Consider the following 26453-nt stretch of genomic DNA (forward strand, 5'->3'; position numbering starts at 1 on the left):
CACCAAGGACTCAAAATTCCAAGTAAAGTAAATTCCAAGTCACCAGTATGTCCAAATCTATTTAGCAACTTAGAAATACATGGAATTTTGAGTCAGTGGACTCAAAATTCCAACCAAGTAAAATGCAACAGGATTTAGAAAGATAGTGATAATGTGTGAATGTTTAGACCATATACGATGTCGACTTATATGCTGGAAAATATAGTAAATCTGTTATGATTTGAAACAAAGAAATAATGTAAAATCTTTAGCTTTCTATTCGTTGTTTCATACAAAATCTTTTCTGAGGGAAAAAAAATCCAATAAAAATCAACTTACTTACCTGAAGGAAAACCCAATCACCTGTTTTAGTGGCTTCCTTAATTAATGCTTCAGCAAGTGGACCTTGGGCCTGACCAAGAGAAATAGCCAAAATTCTAGAAAGGAAAAAGAGAAAATGAATGTTAACAAACTTTTTTTTTTTCCACAACTTTTTTGCAGATATGATTGTATTCTTAAAAGCTAAATGACTCCCATTCAAAGAGTCTAAAAATTGAGTCATGCTTACTGAGTCATTTTACTGAGGCGAACAATGTGCTCTGCATATTAGAACTCAATGCTTGTAGCTGGATTCAAACAATAAGCTAAAAGCACTGACTTGTTGTTTGGCTGTGTGGTAAGTAGCTTGCTTACAAACCACATGGTTCCGAGTTCAGTCCCACTGCGTGGCACCTTGGGCAAGTGTCTTCTACTATAGCCTCGGGCCGACCAATGCCTTGTGAGTGGATTTGGTAGATGGAAACTGAAGGAATCCCATCGTATATATGTATATGTATATGTTGATTCGCTAGCTTCTGCACACATTTTTTTTCTCTCCTTGTTTCTTTCTGTGTTTCTTTTCTGTGTATCTTTCTGTTGAAGAGCATAGGCTCGAAACGTAAAAGACTTGTTTTATTTATATTCCTGAGCGCCATACTAATACAAATGTTTGTTTATATTCCACCTGCCTTCGTCTTTTGCTTATTTTCATAAAGCTTCCCGTTATATATGTGTGTGTATGTATATGTTTGTGTGTCTGTGTTTGTCACCCCAACATCGCTTGACAACCAATGCTGGTGTGTTTACGTCCCCGTATCTTAGCAGTTTAGCAAAAGAGACCGATAGAATAAGTACTAGACTTACAAAAAATAAGTCCTGGGGTTGATTTACTTGACTAAAGGCGGTGCTCCAGCATGGCCACAGTCAAATGACTGAAACAAGGAAAAGAGTAAAAGAGAAAAGAGTAACTATTTTCCTTGTTCTAATATGACATGGGTTGCATGGGTTGTGCGGGACCTCTGAGAACAGAGAAAGAGCAGCATGATGAAGGCTTCTCTTGAACAGCATCATGGGCAAGTGCTTTCTACTATTGCCTCAGCTGACCTATGCCTTGTGGGTGAATTTGCTTGGTGAAAACTGTGTGGAAGCCTGTTGTAAATATATGTGTGTACATGTACATCTATGCATGTATCATCATCATCGTTCAACGTCTGCTTTCCATGCTAGCATGGGTTGGACAGTTCGACTGGGGTCTGGGAAGCCAGGAGGCTGCATCAGACCCAGTCTGATCTGGCAGTGTTTCTACAGTTGGATGCCCTTCCTAATGCCAACCACTCCGTGAGTGTAGTGGGTGCTTTTTATGTGCCAGGTGAGGCTGGCAACAGCCACGATCGGTTGGTGCTTTTTACGTGCCACCGGCAAGGATGGTGCTTTCTGCAAGCCACCGGCACGATATATGTGTGTGTGTGTATGTGCGTGCGCGCGCATGTGTGTGTGTGTGTGTGTGTGAGTGTGTGTGTGTGTGTGTGCATGTGTGTATGTGTGTGTGTGTGTGTGTCTTTGTGCATGTCTTTCCATGCTTGATAATGGTGTCAGTTTTGTTTACACCCCAGTAACCTTGTGGTTTGACCTTAGAGACTGATAGAACATGTGCCAGATTTAAAGATAAGTACAGGGTCAATTTGTTCAGCTAAACCCTTCAGGGTAGTACCCCAGCATAAGTCAAACATAGTGTATTTCGACAGAAATATGATAACAAAAGGGAAAAGTATTATACCTGTCTGAATAATTCTTTTCCTTGGCAAATCTCATTAAAGAGTTCATAGGATCTGATCCAGTACTAAGAACAAACACAAGTGGAATTTCTTTCTTCATGTCATTGTAGATAGTTTGTAAATCAACTGCACGGCTCTCTACATATTCTTGACCCAAATTCTCACAAACAAATTCTGTGACGGCTAAAACAGTCTGAAATACAGAGGTAGATGTTAGCCTTTTAGCATTCAGATTACTCTGTCAAATGTAATGTTTATTAATCCCCAACGTTTTTGAATTAATCATGCATTATCTGGTAGCTAAGAGATTTCAGTGATATGATTCTTTAGTTTTAAAGATACATTGTAGGATAGGTGTGAGAGGTCTGATCAGGCCAGTTTGAAAATAAAACAGGTAGAATAATCGGGTGGATATGGTTGGTTTAAATGCTGAAAGGTTTAAAAAATGATAAACATTTTGTTTCAATAACGAGATTTGATTATATTCATTTGCATCCATGTCCCTCACCTGCCATCCCAGTCAGGCTAAATTCTCTTTTGGTATATTCTTCAGATATTATACTTCTACTTCTTTGGACCAGCTCACTCTGATTGTAAGATCAATATCTTGGCACTATTACTTCCATAGTGTTGCACTTCAAATCCTACCAATGTTGTTGTTGTTTGTTCCTTCTCAAGCCATGCCTGGCTCATAAGGGCCGGTTTCCCGGTTTCTTGGCGTATAGGTTTCCCACCTGGACGGGACACCGGTCCGTCACAAGTGAGCTGCAAGATGCAGGAGGAAAGAGTGAGAGAAAGTTGTGGCGAAAGAGTCAGTAGAAGTTTGCCATTACCTTCTGCCGGAGCCATGTGGAGCTTAGGTGATTCACTCATAAACACACACATCACCCGGTCTGAGATTCGAACTGGCGATCCCTCGACCGCGAGTCTGCTGCTCTAACCACTGGGCCATGCGCCTCCACAATCCTACCAATGATATTCACTTACATCCATAGACAGAGTATATTATTCTTTTCTACTCTAGGCACAAGGCCCGAAATTTTAGGGGAGGGGGCCAGTTGATTAGATCAACCCCAGTACGCAACAGGTACTTATTTTATCGAAACTGAAAGGATAAAAGGCAAAGTCGACCTCGGCAGAATTTGAACTCAGAACATAAAGACAGACGAAATACCCATTTCTTTACTACCCACAAGGGGCTAAACACAGAGAGGACAAACAAGGACAGACAAACGGATTAAGTCAATTATATCGACCCCAGTGCGTAACTGGTACTTAATTTATCGACCCAATGCATAAGATATCAAGACAAGGAGATAGATTCACATGCGCGCACACACATACACACACACACACACACACACACACATGCATGCACACACACACACACACACTTGCAGACATGCACATGCACACATATAAAAAATGTAATTGCTACCTTTTCTTCACAAAAGGCTTTGATGAACAACAGTTTCTGAAAACTGGACAAATCTTTGTGCCATTCTTTGGATGGTGAAGACTGGTTGTTTAGATTTAAATCTGTCCGGTCTTTTATCTCTGGATTTGCATGTATCTAAACGAAATGAAAAATGAAATGAATGAAATATAAAGGAAAACAATACAATGAAATTTGATTATTGATTTAATGTCTACTTCTCTGCACTCACATGGATTGAATGAAATTTGTTGAAGTAGATTTTTTTGTACAGCTCTTTTGCTCTTTTACTTGTTTCAGTCATTTGACTGTGGCCGTGCAAATTAACCCCAGGACTTATTCTTTGTAAACCTAGTACTTATTCTATCGGTCCCTTTTGACGAACCGCTAAGTTACGGGCACGTAAACACACCAGCATCGGTTGTCAAGTGATGTTGGAGTGGGGGGGGGCAAACACAGACACACAAAAATATACACACATACATATATATATATATGTGATGGGCTTCTTTCAGTTTCCCTCTACCAAATCCACTCACAAGGCTTTGGTCGGCCCAAGGCTATAGTAGAAGACAACTTGCCCAAGGTGCCACGCAGTGGGACTGAACCCGGAACCATGTGGTTCGTAAGCAAGCTACTTACCACACAGCCTCTCCTACACCTTTCCTGTTGCTAACCCTCATCTGTTTTCATGTATGCTAATATTCCCCTATGACAAGACATGTTTTCATGGAAGATCAAATAAATGTCTGAAGATGTTGATTATGTTAGAATATTCTTTATATGCTTACTTTTATACTTTACAGTTGATAAGTTGATGGGATTAACTACAAAAATGAAGAAATTTACTTTGAACTGAATAGTCTTTAGTTTTGCATTTCTAGTTAACACCTGTATTAATTTTAATACATTTAAATCAAAAATCAAAGTCAGAAACAATCAAAATCAAAATGCAAATTTTAGTTGTGGCTGATACCAATGCTGCCTGACTGGCACCCGTGCTGGTGGCATATAATAAGCACCATTCTTGTGTGGGTTGATGCCAGTGATGCCTGACTCGTTCCTGTGCAGTGGCACATAAAAAGCACCTGCTACACTCTCTGAGTGGTTGGCGTTAGGAAGGGCATCCAGCTGTAGAAACATTGTCAGATCAGATTGGAGCCTGGCGCAGCCTCCTGGCTTGCCAGTCCCAAGTCAAACCAACCGTCCAACCCATGCCAGCATAGAAAGCGGACATTAAATGATGATGATGATGATGATGATGATGATGATGATCTATTCTGGGCATGACTTCAAACCGCATCCAGTAGTTTTGAGGAGTTTCAAAGATTTGAGGAACGTGGTATCATCTTCTTAGCCACTGCTTTTCGCAGATCTACTCTCATTTGGAATAGTAGCACCTGTCAAGATCCAAGCTGTGAGTTAATTAACAAGAAAGTCAGGGATATACAGCCATATGCTGGGGTGAGGGAACCCATCCAGGGGAAGGAAAACCCTGATTCCTCTGCAGTCTTGTGGTCACACCCAACAATAGGAAAAGCTTTGGGAATAAACCTCAAGGGAAAATTAGGAGTCAGAGCCCCTGATGTAGTTTGATATTGTCTGCAAGCTCATTCTGGCAACTCCTGCAACAACATTGCTTTTCATCCTTTCGCAGTTGATGCAGTAAATACCAGTTGAGTACTGGGGTCGATTTATTCAACTTACCTTCTCCTAACTTGCTGGCCTTGTGCCAAAATTTGAAAGTTAGTATATCTTCACTTGTGGAGGCACATGGCCTAGTGGTTAGAGCAGTAGACTCGTGGTCCAGGGATCGCCGGTTCGAATCTCAGACCAGGTGATGTGTGTGTTTATGAGCGAAACACCTAAGCTCCACACAGCTCCGGCAGAAGGTAATGGCGAACTTCTGCTAACTTTTTTGCCACAACTTTCACTCACTCTTTCTTCCTGCATTTTGTAGCTCACCTGCAATGGACCGGCATCCCATCCAGGTGGGGAACCTATACGCCAAGGAAACCGGGAAACCGGCTCTTATGAGCCAGCTGTGGCTCGAGAAAGAACAAACAACATATCTTCACTTACTTGTGTGTCTCCGAGGTGCACCCATACAGGATAATGAGTGATATCTTGTACAAGAGTGGAGAATATTTCAAAATTATTGCTTAATTCTACTGCAGCATTCCATGTGTTTTGATTCAGCAAATCTACAGGGAATTCATTTTGAGAGGTCTAAAACAGAAATTGTAAATAATAAAGAAATTAGCTTTAAAAACTGGAGCAAGACTTCATTTAGTTAGTTAGTTAGTTAGTTAGTTAATTTTTTGGCTCAAAAAGCAAAAAACAAGGCCATGTAGGGGGACATAGAGTTATGTACAGGGTGGTGTTCATGTAAAGAGTTCAGGCCACTTGTGGTCAAGGGAGACTTTGAACCGAGCGGTCGTCGGCATCTTCACCATCTCGTCCGGCAGCTTATTCCACGGATCCGCAACCCGGATGGAGAAAGCCCCTCTCCTTCGATTGAGATGAAATCGTCGCAGATAGAGCTTTTCGGAATGACCCCGCAGCTGACGCTCTGGAGCAGGAGTGAAGAACAGCTCTTGCATAAGTTATATTTCTCTTCTCAAACTGGTAAATGAAATAGAAGTAATTTTTTTTTTTAAATGTTTTTTTTTATGTTGGAAGTTAGATGACATATTGCATCAACCTGACTGAGTATAGATGCAACTACATCTAACTCATAAAACTCGGCGTATTATAATTTATGCTGTTAGGTGTATGGTAGTATAATGGTCAGGGCCAGATTTAGACTTAGTGGGGCCCCTGAGCCAATAGGTTTTGGGGCCCCCTATGATTTTGCTAATTCAATACATAAGATATCAAGGCAAGGAGATAAACTCTCTCTCTCTCTCTCTCTCTCTCTCACACACACAAGCACACACACTTGCAGACATGCACATGCACACATATAAGCCGAAAAGTTCCTGGCTATGGGTAAAAGAAAATACAGGAGGATGAGTTAATTATGATTTTATTCAACATGTTCTCCTCTCAGATTCACACACACACTTATTGCAGTGGTCCTTCAGGTTTTCTAAGCCTTGTAAAAGAACTTGGAAGGTTGAGCCTCCAACCAGGCCTTTCATGCGATACCCTAATAGTATCACATGTATAATCAAGAAAGCTGTTTATTAATTAGTTTGGAGTACATAACTTTCACTAAAAAACAGCAATTATTAAAGTCTATACTGTTTAGAAATTTTTTATAAATTCCAATTGTAATATATTTTTATCAAACCATGTTTTTAGATTTGTGAATCAATCATGAAACTATTTTCTATTTACTGCAGCACAATTATTTTATTCAGCCAGGAACTTTTCAGAGACCCTCATATATACATGAATGGGATTCTTACAGTTTCTGTATACTAATCCCACTCAAAGGTTTTGGTCAGCCTTCAGATTCAAACAACAGCATCAGAATGATGTTTTCACTTGCTTTTAGATGGTTGCTATCAGCATTAATTCTTACAATCAGTTGGTTCCTTTGGCTTTCCAAATCTGATCTTTCGAGACATTAAATCATTCCAATGGCAGAAGACACTTGCTCAAAGTGCCACACTGAGATTGAACCCTGAACCGTGTGGTTGAGAAACACACTTTTTACCATGCAGCCATTCTTACCTTACAGCAATATTAAAAAAAAAAACAGGAAAAAGTTTTTAACAATCACCTCATTAATGACTGGAGCACCTCGTAAAAAATAATTCCATTCTTCATTTGTAAGTTTGCCTTCGTGTTTCAGAATTCCAATGCACAAAATAAAAGAAAATACAAGCTTATGGTTTTCAAATAAAGCCCTGAAAAAGGTGAGAGAGAGAAAAACAAAGTCAGAATTCCAAAGTTTTCTATATACTCTTTTACTCTTTACTCTTTTACTTGTTTCAGTCATTTGACTGCGGCCATGCTGGAGCACCACCTTTAGTACTTATTCTATCGGTCTCTTTTTGCCGAACCGCTAAGTGACGGGGACCTAAACAGACCAGCATCGGTTGTCAAACAATGCTAGGGGGACAAACACAGACACACACACACGTATACATATATATACATATATACGACAGGCTTCTTTCAGTTTCCGTCTACCAAATCCACTCACAAGGCATTGGTCGGCCCGGGGCTATAGCAGAAGACACTTGCCCAAGATGCCACGCAGTGGGACTGAACCCGCAACCGTGTGGTTGGTTAGCAAGCTACTTACCACACAGCCACTCCTGCGCCTATATTCTTTTCTTTTATTCTTTTTTTTTATTATTTTACTTGTTTCAGTCATTTGACTACAGCCATGTTGGAACACCACCTTGAGGGGTTTTAGTTGAACAAATCGACTCCAAGACTTATTTTTTGAAGACTAGCACTTATTCTATTGGTCTTCTTTTGCTGCACTGCTAAGTTACGGAGATGTAAATACACCACCACCAGTCGTCAAGCAGTGATGGGGGACAAACACAGACAGAAAGACACACACACATAGATACATATATATATGGAGTCGCAATGGCCCAGTGGTTAGGGCAGCGGACTCACGGTTGTAGGATCGCGGTTTCGATTCCTAGACCGGGTATTGTGAGTGTTTATTGAGCGAAAACACCTAAAGCTCCACAAGGATCTGGCAGGGGGTGGTGGCAACCCCTGCATGACTCTTTCACCACAACTTTCTCTCATTCTTTCTTCTGTTGGCCTGCTTAACCAGCAGGGTGGCGTCATTTGAAGGCTAAATGCGAAGTGCATTGTGACCAGTGATGTGTAGCAAAATCTGATAGCCTGGTTGGTCACAGTGATCATGGTGACATATATATATATATATATATATGATGGGCTTCTTTCAGTTTCCGTCTACTAAATCCATTCAAGAGGTATTGGTTGGCCCAAGGCTATAGTAGAAGACACTTGCTTTTAATTGGTTGTCACACAGGTGTCACACAGTGGGACTAAACCCAGAACCTGTTGTCATTGTTGTAAGAAAAAAAATATTTGATGCAACAACTACAACAACAAACACAACAATCACCAGAGCCACTGTAGAAGAGACACCACAAATCATTGTGTTCATTGTTCTGACAATTCTACCATTCCACTACTACTATAACCTGGGATATAGTAGAAGACATTTGCCTATGGTGCAGCACAGTGGAACTGATTGGAACTGAACCTAAAACCACATGGTTGCAAAATTTTTTTATGGAACTTTATGACATTAAGAATATGAAAAATAAATGATTACAAAACACAATGTCAATATAAGCATGCTAATGGTTAGCATTCTGGACTTTGAATCCAGCGATCCGAGTTCAAATATCGGTGAGACCTTAAATTTTATAGGCGCAGGAGTGGATGTGTGGTAAGTAGCTTGTTTACCAACCACATGGTTCCAGGTTCAGTTCCACTGCATGGCACTTTGGGCAAGTGTCTTCTACTATAGCCTCGGGCTGACCAAAGCCTTGTGAGTGGATTTGCTAGATGGAAACTGAAAGAAGCCCATTGTATATATATGTGTGTGTGTATATGTTTGTGTGTCTGTGTTTGTCCCCGCAACATCACTTGACAACCGATGCTGGTGTGTTCATGTCCCCGTAACTTAGCGGTTCGGTAAAAGAGACCGATAGAATAAGTACTAGGCTTAGAAAGAATAAGTCCTGGGGTTGATTTGCTCGGCTAAAGGCGATGCTCCAGCATGACAGCAGTCAAATGACTGAAACAAGTAAAAGAGTAAAAGAGTTATAGAGTAAAGAGTATGGAAAACTTTACCTGGATACGTTTTTATAAATGAATTTTGTAGTTTCACTGATAAGCATTTGTATTCTTTTTTGCAAGTCTTCTGCTCTCTTGGTGTTTTTGATGGTGAGATTGAACAACTATTGAAAAATATATAAATAAATGCAAGCTATGAGATATGTTAACAATGTATCGATTGTATAATCAAGAAAGTTGTTTATTAATTAGTTTGGAGTACATAACGTTTACAGCAATTATTAAAGTCTATACTGTTTAGAAATTTTTTATAAAATCTAATTGTAATATATTTTTATCAAACTGTGTTTTTAGATTTGTGGATTAATCATGAAACTATTTTCTATTTACTGCAGCACAATTATTTTACACTGCAAACTAGTCTTTTAATGACCCTGTTTATACTTCAGAATAATTACTTGAAGCGTGCTCTGATTGACTTTGTTTCTTCATAACTTTTAAGAAAATGGGTATTGTAAATGAAAGTTTTAAAATACTTTTAAGATGGTGTGGATTATAATCATATTGGAATTTAATGTGAAAAGTGATGGAGTGGGTGGAGATATTTCATGACCCAGGCAGGTTGTCTTTCTGCTAGTAATTCTTAATGATTTAGATTCTATAAGGACTTCATATGGTTTTATCAAATGAAGATACAACCACCTGAATAACTTGGGGCTTATGAAAGGAAAGCTTTATATTACTCAGAATGTATAAAAAAAAAAAAAAAAGGCTTAACTAAAAGTCTGGAGACAAGCATCTGGCTTTTGGGAGAAAATTATGAAAATGCTTTGGACAAGCAAAGGGTTAAGAAAAGAAAATTTAGATTGAATGTTTTAATCACTACAGAGAAATTAATTTTACATGAAAATGTACAAATAGGCGCAGGAGTGGCTGTGTGGTAAGTAGCTTGTTTACCAACCACATGGATCTGGGTTCATTCCCACTGTGTGGCACCTTGGGCAAGTGTCTTCTACTATAGCCTCGGGCCGACCAAAGCCTTGTGAGTGGATTTGGTAGACGGAAACTGAAAAGAAGCCCGTCGTATATATGTATATATATATATATATGTATGTGTGTGTGTTTGTGTGTCTGTGTTTGTCCCCCTAGCATTGCTTGACAACTGGTGCTGGTGTGTTTATGTCCCCGTTACTTAGCGGGTCGGCAAAAGAGACCGATAGAATAAGTACTGAGCTTACAAAAGAATAAGTCCCGGGGTCAAGTTGCTCGATTAAAGGCGGTGCTCCAGCATGGCCGCAGTCAAATGACTGAAACAAGTAAAAGAGTTAAAGAGAGAGTAAAGAGTAAATAATTAGCAGTTAAATTTTTGCTTACTTGTTTAAAGTATTTTAATGAAAATTGATACATGGGGTCAATTTCAGCCATATCTGCCACAACAAAATATATGATTGACCCCCTTGTAGCAACTGGTCTGTATTTCTCTCGAGCAGTAGATATGTTTTGTTCTGTTTGCTCGGCTTCTTTTAAACGCTCTTTTATAACCTTTGATGTGATCTGAAAGATAAAATATTAATTAACCCTTTTGTTACTGTATTTATTTTCAAATGCTCTGTGTTTCTTTCAATTACTTTAAATATTACAATGAATTTAGTAAAATAACTTAGTTATCATTAAGCTAGTGTTAAGCACGTAAATTGTGATTAAGATTTGGTGGAAGATATTAATACAAAACTTATGAAAACAAAACATTTGTACTCAGTGCCAGAGCTGGTTTCAGCCGGGTTGGTAACGAAAGGATTAAATATATTGTGAAGAATAGTAATATCTGTTTTGTTGCTGTTTAGATTATTGGTGAGATCAATAACTGCATTGGACCATGATTTTAAATAAGGATTCCTCAGTTCAATTATCATCATTGTTTAGCATCAATATTCGGTGCTTGCATGGATTGGACCACAAGACCTGAAATTTTGAGGGAGGTGAGGCTTGTCAGTTACATTCATCCTAGTGTTCAGCAGAATATGGCAAAAGCCTGATGGAGGGTATTTCATAGCCTTAACATGGAAGAATTGTTAGTGCATCAGACAAAAATAATTAGCAACATTTCTTCCAACTTTTTACAATTAGATTTTAAACCACACAGAATTTAATTTTGTCTTTCTTCCTTTTGGGGTTGATAAGGCAAAGTACTGTGGTTAAAATAACTGACTTGCTCCCTGCCCCACAGGTGGTGGTGTTGGTGGTGATGATGATGATGATGATGATGATTAAGTATCACTTGAGAACTTTCTAGAAAAAAACGTTGAATTTGTAACAATTAAACCAAACCTTGGACGAATTCAAGGTGTTAACCAGTTCTTCGTTGTCCAAAATGTTTCCTTCAGACTCAAACAACAGCTTCAGAATGCGATTTTCACTTGCTTTCAGTTGGTTGTTATCAGCATTAATTCTCACAATCAGTTGGTTTCTCTGGTTTTCTAAATCTGGTCTTTCAAGACGTACAACATCGCTAAAAAAATTCAAACATTTCAATAATATTTTAACATGGACTAAATAATTAAAGTCTCACTTTTTCCCTTTTTTTACAATTTCAAGTTAACAAAATTAATTCCGTTTTTTTTCTTCCTTTTATTCTTTTGCTTGTTACAGTCATTTGACTGTGGCCATGCTGGAGCACAACTTTAAAGAGTTTTAGTTGAAGAAATTGACCCCCAGGACTTATTCTTTGTAAGTCTAGTACTTATTCTATCAGTCTTTTTCACCGAAACACTAAGCTACGGGGATGTAAACATACCAACATTGGTTGTCAAGTGATGGTAGGGAGTGCGACAAACACACACACACAAATACATACACACACACACATATACACAACAGGCTTCTTTCATTTTCCGTCTACCAAATGCACTTACAAGGCTTTGGTCAGTAAAAGAGAGAGTAAAAAGAGTATAAAGATGAAGTAAAGAAAAAAAAACAGACAGGGTGTAAAAGGTTCATGCTTAGGAAAATTAGAAATCTTTAATGTTTTGAACCTATGCTCTTCTTCAGGAAGGATAGATGAGGAGAGAAAGAAATGAGAGAGAAGAACAAAAATGTCTCAATTAGATTAGATGATCATTGCTTGAAGAAAATATTACATCTTCAGCGTTGCATGCTGAAGATATAATAGACTGAGGGAACAAAAAAAAAAAACCAAAAAAAAACAAAAAAGGGCTCACCTTAAAATTTGATTTTCAAGTCCTGATTTAGTTACCATAAAGTTAATAACTGTTACTTTAGTACACACGTCAGGTAGATACTGAGGATTTGGGATTTTTGTGGTTAGATATAAATGGAAATTCGTATCAAACAGGATATCACTGTCACCGATTCTAATCATAAGCTGACCACCCTGGAAAAGATCATTTCATAATCTACATTGAACCTAGTTTTACTTTCTCAGAATGGTAACAAATCTAAGCAAAAAAGTGAATTAGCAAGAATTTAACCTTCACTTCAGGTTTCAAAAGCAGCTAAGTGGATGTAAAATATCTTGAGTAGAATCATTTTATACATTTTATTTAAATTTATACATTGTCTTGCAAGTTACTAGGCAACGACACTAGTGCTGTTGTTATGAAGGAAGTACCCAAAAGACACTGTAAAGTGGTTGGCATTAGGAAGGGCATTCAGCTGCAGAAATTATGCCAAAGCTGGCATTGAGGCCTAACACTGCTCTGCAGTTCATCAAGTCCTATCGAGTCAGCCAACGCATGCCAGCATGGAAAATGGATGTTCATTGACAAGGATGGTGATATTGGGTTGTCTGGAAAGTTCTTGTCGATTTATAGTAGCTTACCTTTCGACTTATTTTAGAACATGGTTGAGTCCATAAAATAGGATTTGACTACACCTCCATTTAGAGCACAGTTTAAGCAATCTTTTCGTGGAAGAAGATTTATGTTCCTATAATCTGTGTTAGTTCTGTAACCTTTTAAAATGGAAACTAAGAAAGTTCATTTTCGGCACTTGGTGCTTTGGGAACCAGACAAAAATTGCTGCAGCTCGGCTGGGATGTGTTATCCCACCCTCCATATTCACCAGATATTGCTCCTTCGGATTTTCACTTATTCAGGTCTCTGCAGAATAGTCTTAATGGTAAAAATTTCAATTCCTTGGATGACGTAAAAAGATACCTTGATGAATTCTTTGCTATGAAACCACCTCAATTCAGGGAAGAGGGTATTTTCAAGTTAAAGGAAAGATGGAGACGCATTGTGCAGCAAAATGATTCATATTTGGTTGATCAAAAATGTAATGGCAAGTATTTATTGACCTTTTTCTTTCCTTTAAAAATCAGCACGAACTTTCCGGACAATCCAATATATCTTTCCTAATGCCAACCATTTAACTGAGTGTAGTGGGTACTTTTTATGTGGTACCAGTACCAGTAAGGTCACCGAGTATTTTCAAGATATGACCCCTTGTATGGACTGGAGGAATAAGAAACTATGATGGAGAGAGAGAGAGGAGCAGCTGTCTCGCTGAAGAGATGATTACATGACTTGATCACCTGGAAAGTGAGATAGAGAAAAAGAGAAGGAGAGAGATGTGTTTAAAATTTTGTTCTTTAATATTTTGCATGATAAAAACTTATTTTTGATCAGCAAAAAAAACAACCAAATTGAGTACTACAAAGCATGATAAACTGCAAAAGTTAGAGAAAGGTTATGTGTAGCTTATACCTGTTGAAATGTTTGTCTTAGTAAAATGGTTTCCAAAGTTGGATCTAAAGTTTGACCAACATCTTCGACTAACAATGGCATTCCTAACTGGACACAGTTCTTCAGTGTTTGTAACAAATGTGAGTCACTCATTTTAATTATTTTTAGTCCATTTTTTGACTCCCTGTTTTGAATCCATGCACTGGCCTGAAAAACAAAACAAAACAAATAATAATAATAATAATAATAATAATAATAATAATATAATAATAATAATAATAATCATAATGATGATGATGATGATGATGAGGAGGAGGAGGAGGAGGAGGAGGAGGAAGAGGAGAAGAAGAAGAAGAAGAAGAAGAAGAAGAAGAAGAAGAAAAATAGGTGTCTGCATGGCTGTGTGATAAGAAGCTTGCTTCCCAACTACATGTTTCTGGGTTCAGTCCCACTGCATAGCACTTTAGGCAAGTATCTTCTACTATAGCCTCAGGCCGACCAAAGCCTTGTGAGTGGATTTGGTAGACAGAGACTGAAAGAAGCCTGTCACACACACACATGTATATACACATATGTATGTATATATCTATGTGTGTGTACCTTTGTGTTTGTGGGTGTTTGTCTCCTTGCCGCAGCTTGACAACCAGTGATGGTTTGTTTTCGTCCTCCTAACTTAGCAGTTTGGCAAACAGAAATTGATAGAATAAGTATCAGGCTTTAAAGAAAAATAAGTCAGTGTGTTCGACTAAACCTTTCGAGGCGATGCCCCAGCATGGCCACTGTTGAATGACTGAAACAAGTATCAGATAACAGATATATCAGGTTTACCAAATTATCTCTTCTCTATATATATAAACGGCAGTTTGTCTGTCTGTGTGTCTGTGTGGCTGTCAGGTTGTACCCTCACCCTGACCACGGCTTTCAACCGATTCTGATGAAACATGACACACACATAGCCCAATGTCATAATTCAAAACTAACGCAGCGAAAATTTTGAAAAGTTCCCCCAGTTCTGAAAAAAATCGATAAATTCGACATGGGGTCGAGAATCTAAGCTTTTTATATGCAACAAATTTTCTGTCGGGAGACAGCTAGGAACATCATATACATAGAAGTATTCGAGTGAAGAGAAGACATTGCAACCTACACATGCGCCTTCGTTCCCTAGGGGGAAAGAACTAGATTGGGATTAGTCGTTGCCTACTAGGGGGCTCTTACATACCCGAGCAATGCCGGGCTATGCTGCTAGTTTTGAAATAAAGGCAGTGTTTTTCAACAGAAATACAGTAACAAAAGGGTTTATATACCTGTTCCTGAGGGTCAATCATTAAGGGCCAACGATGGCCCCTTGTGGCTAAGATTGCATTTTCAATTGAAACTTGGTCTCTTGGTAATCCATCTGTATGCCACTGTTGTATTTCAAATGGATCTGCCATGATGTTTTTAAGAGAGAAATCATCTGATATTGGGATTTCCAACTGCTTGCAATGAAGAGACCAGTGATCCACAAGTTCCATTCGGTAATTATTAGTAAAAGCACCATAATAGGCCACGCAAGCGGCTGATATAAACACATCTCCAGTGACATTAGAAAGTTGGTTGTTGAATTCCTAAAAATTAAAATATTAGATATTTACTTCACAGGGAATATTCTTCTTTTGTAATTTTAAAATGGCATATTGATTCATTGGTACATACATACATACATACATGCATACATACATACATACATACATACATGCATACATGCATACATACATACATACATGCATACACGCATACATGCATACATGCATACATACATACATGCATACATACATACATACATACATGCATGCATACATACATGCATACATACATACATACATACATACATACATGCATGCATGCATACATACATACATACATACATACATACATACTTATATGCATACATACATACATATATACATACATACATACATACATACATACATAAATACATACATACATACATACATGCATGCATACATACATATATACATTCTGTTGTGGAAGTATTCTTACCACCCACCAAGTGACTAAAAGTGAACTGAGACATTTCTATTAAATTTTGCACCAAAAAGCAAAAAAGAGAGTTTCTCTTATGGTAACTACCGCAGTATAGTTTGTTCTAACTGAACATCGATGTTTAAGTGGGGATAAATATTACCTCTTGGTGTTAAAGCTGCCTCTGTTGCTTATATATATTTATGTCACATCCAACAACAGGCACCCATGCCAACCTACCTTCATTGGACACTAAACTCTGCTTGCGAAGACCTGTTGGGGCAAGTGAAATCAAAATCGGAATCGAAATTGAACCTAGCACATAAAAAGCGCTATCCGAATCGTGGCCGATGCCAGCACCATCTTGACTGGCTTCTGTGCTGGTGGCACGTAAAAAGCACCATCTGAATTGTGTCCAATGCCAGTGCTGCTTTGACTGGCTTCCATGCCGGTGGCACGTAAAATGCACCAATCCGATCGTGGCCGCTGCCAGCCTCGCCTGGCACCTGTGCAGGCGGCACGTAAAAAGCACCCACTACACTCATGGAGTGGTTGGCGTTAGGAAGGGCATCCAGCCGTAGAAACACTGTCATATCAGACTGGAGCCTAGTGCAGCCTCCTGGCTTCCCAGATCCCCGGTTGAACCGTCCAACCCATTCTAGCATAGAGAACGGACGTTAAATGATGATGATGATGATGATGATTATGATGATGATATATATATTTTTAACATCTTACCTCAATATTTTCTCGCCATCTTTCTTGTTCATCAGCAAGAGCTGTTGTTAATTTTGATGCTCGCTTTAAACGAGCAGCTGTCTGTGTCATTTTTCTTTCAAGATTTTGTTTTTCCATTAAACTTTGGTCATAAATTTCCTGCAACTCGTTAATCTGAGCCTCAACTTCTGCAAGTCTTTGTTGCTTTTTATTCAATGTTTCTGTGACAATGTCAAGTTCTGCCTGTGCTTCATTTAATCTGGCAATGATTTAGTAATAAGTGTTTGATATGAAGAGAGGAAAATGTTTGTATGAAGTTAGCAAGTTAAGAAGATTTGAGACATTTTTAAAAACATTAGAAGAGACAAAAGAAGAGTATATATGAACAGTGGGTCAGTGTTTATAAAATGGCTAACCTAAAATCTGGAACAAGAAGTTTTATATTAGCTACACAAAACCAAAGTTTACTCTTTAGAAAAAACACCAAAAATGCAAGCAAGCAAATAGACATATAGTAAATATGCTAAACATTACACTCGAGCAAGGTCATTACCAGTGCTGCTGGACTGGCTCCTGAGCAGGTGGCACATAAAAAGCACCATTTGAGCGTGGCTGTTGCCAGTACCACCTGACTGGCCCTCATGCGGGTGGCACGTTAAAGCACCCACCACACTCTCGGAGTGGTTGGCATTAGGAAGGGCATGCAGCTGTAGAAACTCTGCCAGTTCAGATTGGAGCCTGGTGCAGCCATCTGGTTCGCCAGACCTCAGTCAAATCGTCCAACCCATGCCAGCATGGAAAGCGGACGTTAAACGATGATGATGATAATGATGATGATGATGATGATGATGATTATGCAGTGATCAGCAGAAAATGACCAGTCTTAGACTGACCAGTAATGGCCAAGTAAGAATGCATACATATATCTGAGGTAGTAAAATTTAGTGGACTGAAAACTCTATCTTGTGATTTTCCATTGTTTTTATGGAATTTACTAAAAAAAACAAACAAAGCAATCATTTTTATGGAATGGATTGACATTATTAATCACACATGCTTAATGTACATGGCTTGTGTGTTCACTGGTAGACTACAATTTGGCACGGTATACTACAATTTGGTGGAGATTAATCTTTCAAAGCACAGGCTACAAGCAGATGCACAAACCATGTACGTTAAGTATGGGTGGTCAATAATGTTTATTGCACTGGTCCTGCTTCTATTTCATATTTGGAAATGATTAGATTAGGATAAAAATGTATGCAAAATTATTTACCTCTGGCGCTTAGGTTCAACCGTTCTATGTATGTGAGCATAAAGGTCCATTGCACGTACCCACATGCACATCGAACGACAAGCCTGTGAAAGGTGAAAGAAAGATTAACAAAGAAAAAGAAATAAAATCAATAGGTTTACCATAAATCCTCGAGTATAGTCTGCCTTTGAGTATAATGCGCAGGGGATTTTTAGGGGGTTGTACCTCTGAAAAACCTAAACCTTGTGTATAATACGCACAACTTCTCTAACTTGAGTCATGCGTAATTAAACCAGCAGCACCTAGTCAAACAAACACTTCCACGCATGCGTAATACGATAATGGTGATGTTCTTAACTGTTATATGGGAATGTAAATATGTTTGCAAATTGTTTTTGTTACATGTTATTCTGTGTTCTGAATACTTTTATTTTAATAAATGTTGCTTACTGCAAGCTATGGATGATTCTTTTATGAATTCATTGCTTTCAGGTTTATCTTAAGGTATTTTCGTGCCCGACATCACAAAATGCATCTGAATAAACATTGCCGGACAGCAAATAGAGACTCGGACATTGCTTAGAAAATATTTTTCATTTTTAACCTCGTATATAGTACACACTAGGGATTTTGGCCTCTAAATTTTTGGGAAAAAATGTGGATTATACACAAAGATTTACGGTATATGCACTATGATTAGAAGAGCTTTGTAAATAGAGATCTGGACCTCAATAATCACAAATAATTCATCAAACAACAATAATTTTATCTAGTGGTTAACTAAATATTAAACCTCATTTTCTTTTGTCTCTAAACCAAGAACAACAGAAATAATTCTACAATCATTTCTTCTTTATTCTTTTATTTCTTCCAGTTATTTCACTGCAGCCATGGTGGAGAACCACCTTTTGGGGTTTTAATCAAACAAATCGACCCCAGGACTTATTTTTTTAAGCCTACTAATTATTCTATCAGGCTCTTTTGCTAAACTGCTCAGTTATGGGGACATAAACAAACCAGTACCGTTGTCAAGAGGTGATGGGATGGGGATACATGCAGAAAGATATGTACACACACACACACACACACACACACATATGATGGGCTTCTTTCAGTTTCCATCTACAAAACCCACTCACAAAGTTTTGGTTGGCCTGCAGCTATAGTGGAAGATACTTGCCCAAGGTGCCATGCAATGGGACTGAACCCAGACCCATGTGGTTTGGGAGCAAGCTTCTTACTACAGAGCCACACCTTCACCTTAGTGGAGTATGGTGATTAATTTTAAATTACTCTTACACTTTTACTTGTTTCAGTCATGTGACTGTGGTCATGCTGGAGCACTGTCTTTAGTTGAGCAAATCAGGACTTATTCTTTGTAAGCCTAGTACTTATTCTATCGGTCCCTTTTGCCGAACTGCTAAGTTATGGAGACGTAAACACACCAGTATCGGTTGTCAAGTAATGTTAGGTGGGACAAACACAAACATATACACACACATACATATATATATATATACATATATATGACAGGCTTCTTTCAGTTTCCGTCTACCAAATCCACTCACTAGGCTTTGGTCAGCCCAAGGCTATAGTAGAAGACACTTGCCCAAGGTGCCACACAGTGGAACTGAACCTGGAACCATGTGGTTGGTAAGCAAGCTACTTACCACACAGCCACTCCTATGCCTATGAATTATTGCCTAATGATAGCTAAATAGTTGTGGGAAGTAATATTTACTGAATCAATATTGTAGATTTAAATATTTAAATTTAATTGTTTTATATTTACCTTCGATGTTTTCTCTACAAATTCTGGTCGAAACTTTGGATTGTCAATATACTTTTTCAGCTTCTTTAAAATTCCATCAGTGATATGGTCCTTGTCATATTCTACCATTTTTCTTAAAAAATTTGGTTCACCAAGCATTGCTTTTGCTGTTGACCAGTCCGTTCTGCAAGAAAAACCAGTACCTATATAGCACTTTTATTTTTTTGGTAGGTCGACCTTTATGTTATTTTCATTTTCCCTTAAAAGTACCAATTGAGCATGGTCGATGCCAGTGCAACCTGACTGCCTCTGTGCTGGTAGCATGTAAAAAGCACCATTCAAGCATGGTCGTTACCAGTGCCACCTAACTGGCTCCCGTGCCAGTGGCATTTAAAAAGCACCATTCAAACATGGTCATTGCCAGTGCCACCTAACTGGCTCCCATGCCAGTGGTATGTAAAAAGCCCCTTTTGAGTGTGGTCATTGCCAGTGCTGGTGGAACATAAAAAGCACCATTCAAGAATGATTGATACCAGTACCGCCAAACTGGCCCTTGTGCTGGTGGCATGTAAAAAGCACCCACTACACTCACAGAGTGGTTGGCATAAGGAAGGGTATCCAGCTGTAGAAACTTTGCCAGATTAGATTGGAGCCTGGTACAACCTTCTGGCTTGCCAGTCCTCAGTCAAACCATCTAACCGATACCAAAATGGAAAACAGACATTAAATGACGATAATGATAATGATGATTTATAAATATTTTTAACTGAATCACACAACATTTACTACATGCAAAATCATACCATTTTCATGATTGAGACCCCCTTTGGTCATGACCGATCGTGGAATTGCACCTAGAAAGTTACTCTCCCAGGCACAGCAGTCGCCCATGCATACTGGCCTCCCCTCTCCATGCCACCAATGCTGCTTCCCAATCATGTGGTCTTGGGTTCAGTCCCAGTGCATGGCACCATGGACAAATGTCTTATTCTAAAGCCATAGGCTGACCAAAGACTTGTGAGTGAATGCGATAGATGGAAACTGAAAGAAGCCTTATTACATATGTTGTGTGTGTGTGTGTATGTGTGAGAATGTATTTGTGTGTACCCTTGTCTAGGCAATATCTGATGGTTGTAAATAAGCATCATCGTCATGCAATCAAGGTTGTTTATTTGTAGTCGCCCTTGAAAAACATGTCTAGCAATGGGAAAGTAATAGCTTTGTTCGGAAACAGGTGAGGGTTAGTGAGAGGAAAGGGCACCCAACTGTAGAAAAAATCTGTCTCGACAAATTCTGTCTGACCCATACAAGCATGGAAAAGTGGATGTTAAACGATGATGATGATGATAATGGAAAGCAGTTCATTGAAATTTTTTTTAAATGTCCAAATATTTAACCAACCTTTGATTCATCAATATACAAACAGCTTCCAATACAGTTTGAACAAGTTCTGGTGGATTGGTGAATACTCGAATTTCTGAAATATCTGATTTATCAAGTGAATCGAGAGCCTGTGATAAAGAATGAATGTAAAAATATAATTAGAACGGATGGACTTTGTCTCTCAAGGGATTATATAAAACATCGAACTCGGTACACATAGCAGCATCACGTCACAATTACTTTACCTCAACCGGTCCAGCTCTCTTTAATACCAAACCAATATACATCAAAACGGAAATAGATCCCATAAAATTCAAATGTTCACTGGTCAAATTTCTTCCAAAAACTCACCGACCAACCTCCTATACCCAGATATCATCATCATCATCATCATCATCATCATTTAACGTCCACTTTCCATGCTAGCATGGGTTGGATGGTTCAACTGGGGTCTGAGAAGCCAGGATGCTGCACCAGGCCCAATCTGATTTGGCAGTGTTTCTACAGCTGGATGCCAACCACTCCGTGAGTGTAGTGGGTGCTTTTTATGTGCCACTGGCACAGGTGCCAGACAAGGCTGACAGTGGCCATGATCAGTTGGTGCTTTTTACGTACCACCGGCATGGAGGCCAGTCGAGGTGGCGCTGGCAACAGCCATTTTCGGATGGTTCTCTTATGTGCCACTGGCACTGGTATCACAACTACAATTTCCATTGATTTTGATCGATTTCGATTTCACTTCCCCAACAGGTTTTCGCAAGTAGAGTTTTGTGTCCCAAGAAGGAAAGGTATGCATAAGCGGACTGGCTACATCCCAGGTAGAGGCCACGGGTTATGGTCTCACTTGTCCTGCCGGGTCTTGTCTCCAACAATAATAACGCTTTGCTAGAGTGGGCTATGGTGCCCCGTATATGACTAAAGGACTTCACCAGGTGGTGCTATTGAGTTAGACATGGCCTGAGCCTATACTGGCTGAAACCTATCAAAGTTATCAAAGTTATAAGGTTTCACTTTAAGGGTTATTCATTAATAAAATAAAAGTGTTACATTTATACATTTGTTTTGCAAAATTTTTGATACATTTTGGGGAAAGTCATCTTCATTTTGTTTTTGCCAAATAAACACACACACTATATTCTTTTTTCTTTTTTTTTTTATTTGTTTCAGTCAGTTGACTGTGGCCATGCTGGAGTGCTACCATTAGTCGAACAAATTGACCCCAGGACTTATTCTTTGTAAGCCTAGTACTTATTTTATCAGTCTTTTTAAACCAAACCACTAAGTTACGGGGACGTAAACACACCAACATTGGTTGTCAAGCGATAGTGGGGGACAAACAAGACACACAAACACACACACATATATACGATGGGCTTCTTTCAGTTTCCATCTACCAAATCCACTCACAAGGCTTTGGTCAGCCTGAGTCTATAGTAGGAGACACTTGCGCAAGGTGCCACGCAGTGGAACTGAACCCGGAACCATGTGGATGGTAAGCAAGCTTCTTACCACACAGCCACTCCTGCACCTATTCCATATCCAAACTATCATATTTAATATATCTAATTTGTTTATCTGCATGATTGCCTCTCTTTGTGCATATGTATATATACATAAATGTTTACGGCCATATCACTTTGAAAACACTGGTTCTCACCTGATCACCGAAGTTAAGCAAAGTCAAGCCTAGTTTGTACTTAGATAGGTGACCGCTTGGGAAACCTAGGTGCTGTAAACCTAAAAGGCGGAGAGCTGGCAGAAACGTTAGCATGTCGGGTGAAGTGCTTAGCAGTATTTCGTCTGCCGTTACGTTCTGAGTTCAAATTCCACTGAGATTAACTTTGCCTTTCATCCTTTCGGGGTCGATAAATGAAGTACCAGTTATGCACTGGGATCGATGTAATTGACTTAATCCGTTTGTCTGTCCTTGTTTGTTCTCTCTATATTTAGCCTCTTGTGGGCAATAAAGAAATAAGAAATAAGAAATAAATGCATATGGAATGATCACACATTCTAGAAAAAGAAACAAGAAATAGAATGGGTAAATGGTATGGCAGTATCAAAGAACAGGTGAGTCTAAACTTCAATAAGTCCAAACTAGCAATGGAAAACAAAAATTTTTATGTAGAAAATTGATCTTGACAGTTGTCAGCGTGGCATCAAGAGGTGATGCGACTAACATTGAAAAACTCAGTTTAGTTTTTAATAAATAACATCCTACCTTAATGGCATCCTCAAAAGCTGGGAGAGCTTCATCGAGATCTCTTTGTGCATCATTAGCAATGGCTTGTGTTTCGTCTGTTTTAGCTTTTGCAATGGCTTCGTCCTCTACCACAACTTTTCTTACCTGCAGTAATTGAATAACACAATATTGAGATTGTATATATGTGTGTACATGCATGAACACATGCACGCACGCATACACAGACACAGACACACACACACACATTAATGACAAATCAACCAATCAAAAGCAAAATCAAATATGATAACTGGCGTCTGTGCTAGCAGGGTGCAAAGAGCACCATACGAGCGTGATTATTGACAGCGGCTAACCGACTTCCGTGCCAGTGGCACTTAAAGGGCATCATTCGAGCATGATCGTTACCAGCGTCACCTTACTGGCACTTGTGCCCGTGCTAGCAGGGTACCAAGAGCACCATCCGAGTGTGATCGTTGCCAGAACAGCCAACTGGCTTCCGTGCCAGTGGGCACGTAAAAGGGCACCATTCGAACGTGATCGTTACCAAAATCGCCTTCTGACACCTGTGCTGGTGGCATGTATAAAAGGATTCGAGCAAGGCTATTGCCAGTACTGCCTGACTGGCCCCCGTGCACCCACTACACTCTCGGAGAGGTTGGCGTTAGGAAGGGCATCCAGCTGTAGAAACTCTGCCAAATCAAGACTGGAGCCTGGTGCAGCCATCTGGTTCACCGGCCCTTAGTCAAAATCGTCCAACCCATGCTAGCATGGAAGGTGGACTTTAAACGATGATGATGATGATGATGATGAAAGCTTTTAATATAAGCAATATTAAATTATATCTTAAGGTGGTGAGCTGGCAAAGTTTTTGGCACACTGGGCAAAATGCATAGTGGCGTTTCATCTGGCTTTATGTTCTGAGTTCAAATTCCGCTGGGGTTGAATTTGCCTTTCATTCTTTCAGAATTGATAAATTGGACACTGGATGGAGGGGAGGTGGGGTCAATGTAATTGACTTACTCCCTCTCCCTGAAACTGCAGGATAGTGAATGTTATATAAGCATGCAGTATTCTGTTTGCGTGTATACCTATATATATATTTTGTATATCAAACTCAAGCTGTTGTATTTAATTTGTTTATCTGCATAATTGCCTTTCTCTCTGTGTGCATATATATATATATATATATATATATATATATATATATATATACAATTTATAAGTAAGGGCAAAAGAAAAAATTTCTAATGCCAAAATATGCCGAAAATGGACACTACATCAATAACCATGTAATTTATCACTACAAGCATGTGTTTCAAATAAAGCCGACAGAAATTTCTAAAAAATTCCGTTATTACCATATCGGACCCGATTTCAGAGTTAGTTCATAAGAACCTTCTCTTCATCAGTGATAAATGCGGTAAAGAAATAAGTGAAATACTTACTTATACCCATGTATATATATAAATGTATATATGTGTATATGTGTATGTATGTATGTATGTATGTATGTATGTATGTGTATGTATGTATGTATGTATGTATGTATGCATGTATGATTGTATGTATGTATGTATGTATGTATGAGTTTCTTGCAGAAAGCTATGAAAATTATTTTGCTATAGTATTTTGTTTGGTATTTGAAAACTGATTAAGTTTTGAATAAATACTCACAGCATCCACTTTATCTTGGTCTAGAACAAGCTTTTCCATCAAAGCATTTGTGTCAGCTGACTTCTGTTTTAATTCTGGCTCAAGTGCAACGAGTTCTTTTTTCATTTTAGCAACAATTTCATTTGTCTCCAAGAGCTTTTTCACGCCATTTTTCACTCGAGCCTCAGCAGTTTTTATGGAACTGTATAACAAAAGCATAACTTACATGAGAAGCCATTAGCTCTTCAAAAATACAAGTAAAACTTCTAGATTAAAAAAAAAAAATATCAAAAACAACAAAACACAAGCAACAAGCGTAATATTATGTTTATCAAGAGAAGTCAGCGTAGGAGTGGCTGTGTGGTAAGTAGCTTGCTAACCAACCACATGGTTCCGGGTTCAGTCCCACTGCGAGGCATCTTGCGCAAGTGTCTTCTGCTATAGCCCTGGGCCAACCAATGCCTTGTGAGTGGATTTGGTAGAAAGAAACTGAAAGAAGCCTGTCCTATATATGTATATATATATATATATATGTATGAGTGTGTATGTGTTTGTGTGTCTGTGTTTGTCTCCCTAGCATTGCTTGACAACCGATGTTGGTGTGTTTACGTCCCAGTCACTTAGCAGTTCGGCAAAAGAGACCGATAGAATAAGTACTGGGCTTACAAAGAATAAGTCCCGGGGTCGATTTGCTCGACTAAAGGCAGTGCTCCAGCATGGCCGCAGTCAAATGACTGAAACAAGTAAAAGAGAGAAAAGAGAGTATGTTGAAGTAATGAGAGTAGGCTGAATGTCATTCAGGTAAACTAAATGCAAGTTGAGATTATAGAGATAAATAATTCTATAATTGAGAATGTTGCGAAAGGTAAATAGCAATTATATTGAGGAAGAGCCGTTTTAGCCAAATGGAAAGTGAAAATGACAAAGATTGTTATATTCACTTACTAGCAGTATCACCCGGCGTTGCTCGGGTTTGTAAGGGAAATAACTATAAAGCATTTTTAGAGAGTTATAGCCCAAAAATAGCAAAAAAATGATGGTAAATTTTGTTTTGAGAGTTAAAAGGTCGAGTTGCGTCCCCTAGACAGTCTGTGGTTTGTGTTTCTGATTCTCGACCCTATGTCGAATTTATCGATTTTTTTCAGAACTGGGGGAACTTTTCAAAATTTTCGCTGCGTTAGTTTTGAATTATGACATTGGGCTATGTGTGTATCAAGTTTCATCAGAATCGGTTGAAAGCCATGGTCAGGGCGAGGGTACAACCTAACAGACACACACACAGACAAACTGCAGTTTATATATAGAGAGATTTTGTGAGGTGTTGCAATTTCTGATGAACCATGGTTACCTGGCCACTGACATAGATCTACTTCTTTTGGAAGGCTGTTGAAATATTCTCAATCCCCAAAAATGATTAAGCAAAATGCTAATTAGTAAAAGTCTTTATAAATATCAGTTTTACAGGACACATCTTAAAACAGGTAA

The 26453-nt window shown here is 38.8% G+C and overlaps 1 protein-coding gene and 1 non-coding gene across 2 annotated transcripts in view; one reads left to right on the forward strand and one right to left on the reverse strand.

The window, feature by feature from the left end:
- The window catches only part of LOC115222073 (dynein heavy chain 6, axonemal-like), a 120637-nt gene that overhangs the window by 17370 nt on the left and 76814 nt on the right, over positions 1-26453 (reverse strand). Inside the window, exons 49-65 of the mRNA XM_036511197.1 lie at positions 24990-25170; positions 23334-23459; positions 21131-21240; positions 19751-19913; positions 17980-18062; positions 16725-16962; positions 15266-15568; positions 13980-14165; positions 12474-12646; positions 11584-11764; positions 10630-10809; positions 9313-9419; positions 7238-7364; positions 5590-5736; positions 3511-3645; positions 2075-2265; positions 323-416 (exon numbers count right to left, since the gene is read on the reverse strand). Of these exons, the coding sequence (XP_036367090.1) occupies positions 323-416; positions 2075-2265; positions 3511-3645; positions 5590-5736; positions 7238-7364; positions 9313-9419; positions 10630-10809; positions 11584-11764; positions 12474-12646; positions 13980-14165; positions 15266-15568; positions 16725-16962; positions 17980-18062; positions 19751-19913; positions 21131-21240; positions 23334-23459; positions 24990-25170 (2725 nt within the window). The remainder of the gene's footprint in view (positions 1-322; positions 417-2074; positions 2266-3510; positions 3646-5589; positions 5737-7237; positions 7365-9312; positions 9420-10629; positions 10810-11583; positions 11765-12473; positions 12647-13979; positions 14166-15265; positions 15569-16724; positions 16963-17979; positions 18063-19750; positions 19914-21130; positions 21241-23333; positions 23460-24989; positions 25171-26453) is intronic.
- On the forward strand, positions 22732-22850 carry LOC115222414. Its single transcript, XR_003882704.1, has one exon. It is a non-coding gene; the product is annotated as a 5S ribosomal RNA (ribosomal RNA).

The sequence above is a fragment of the Octopus sinensis genome, linkage group LG19, assembly GCF_006345805.1.
Source record: "Octopus sinensis linkage group LG19, ASM634580v1, whole genome shotgun sequence".
NCBI classification, from domain to species: domain Eukaryota; kingdom Metazoa; phylum Mollusca; class Cephalopoda; order Octopoda; family Octopodidae; genus Octopus; species Octopus sinensis.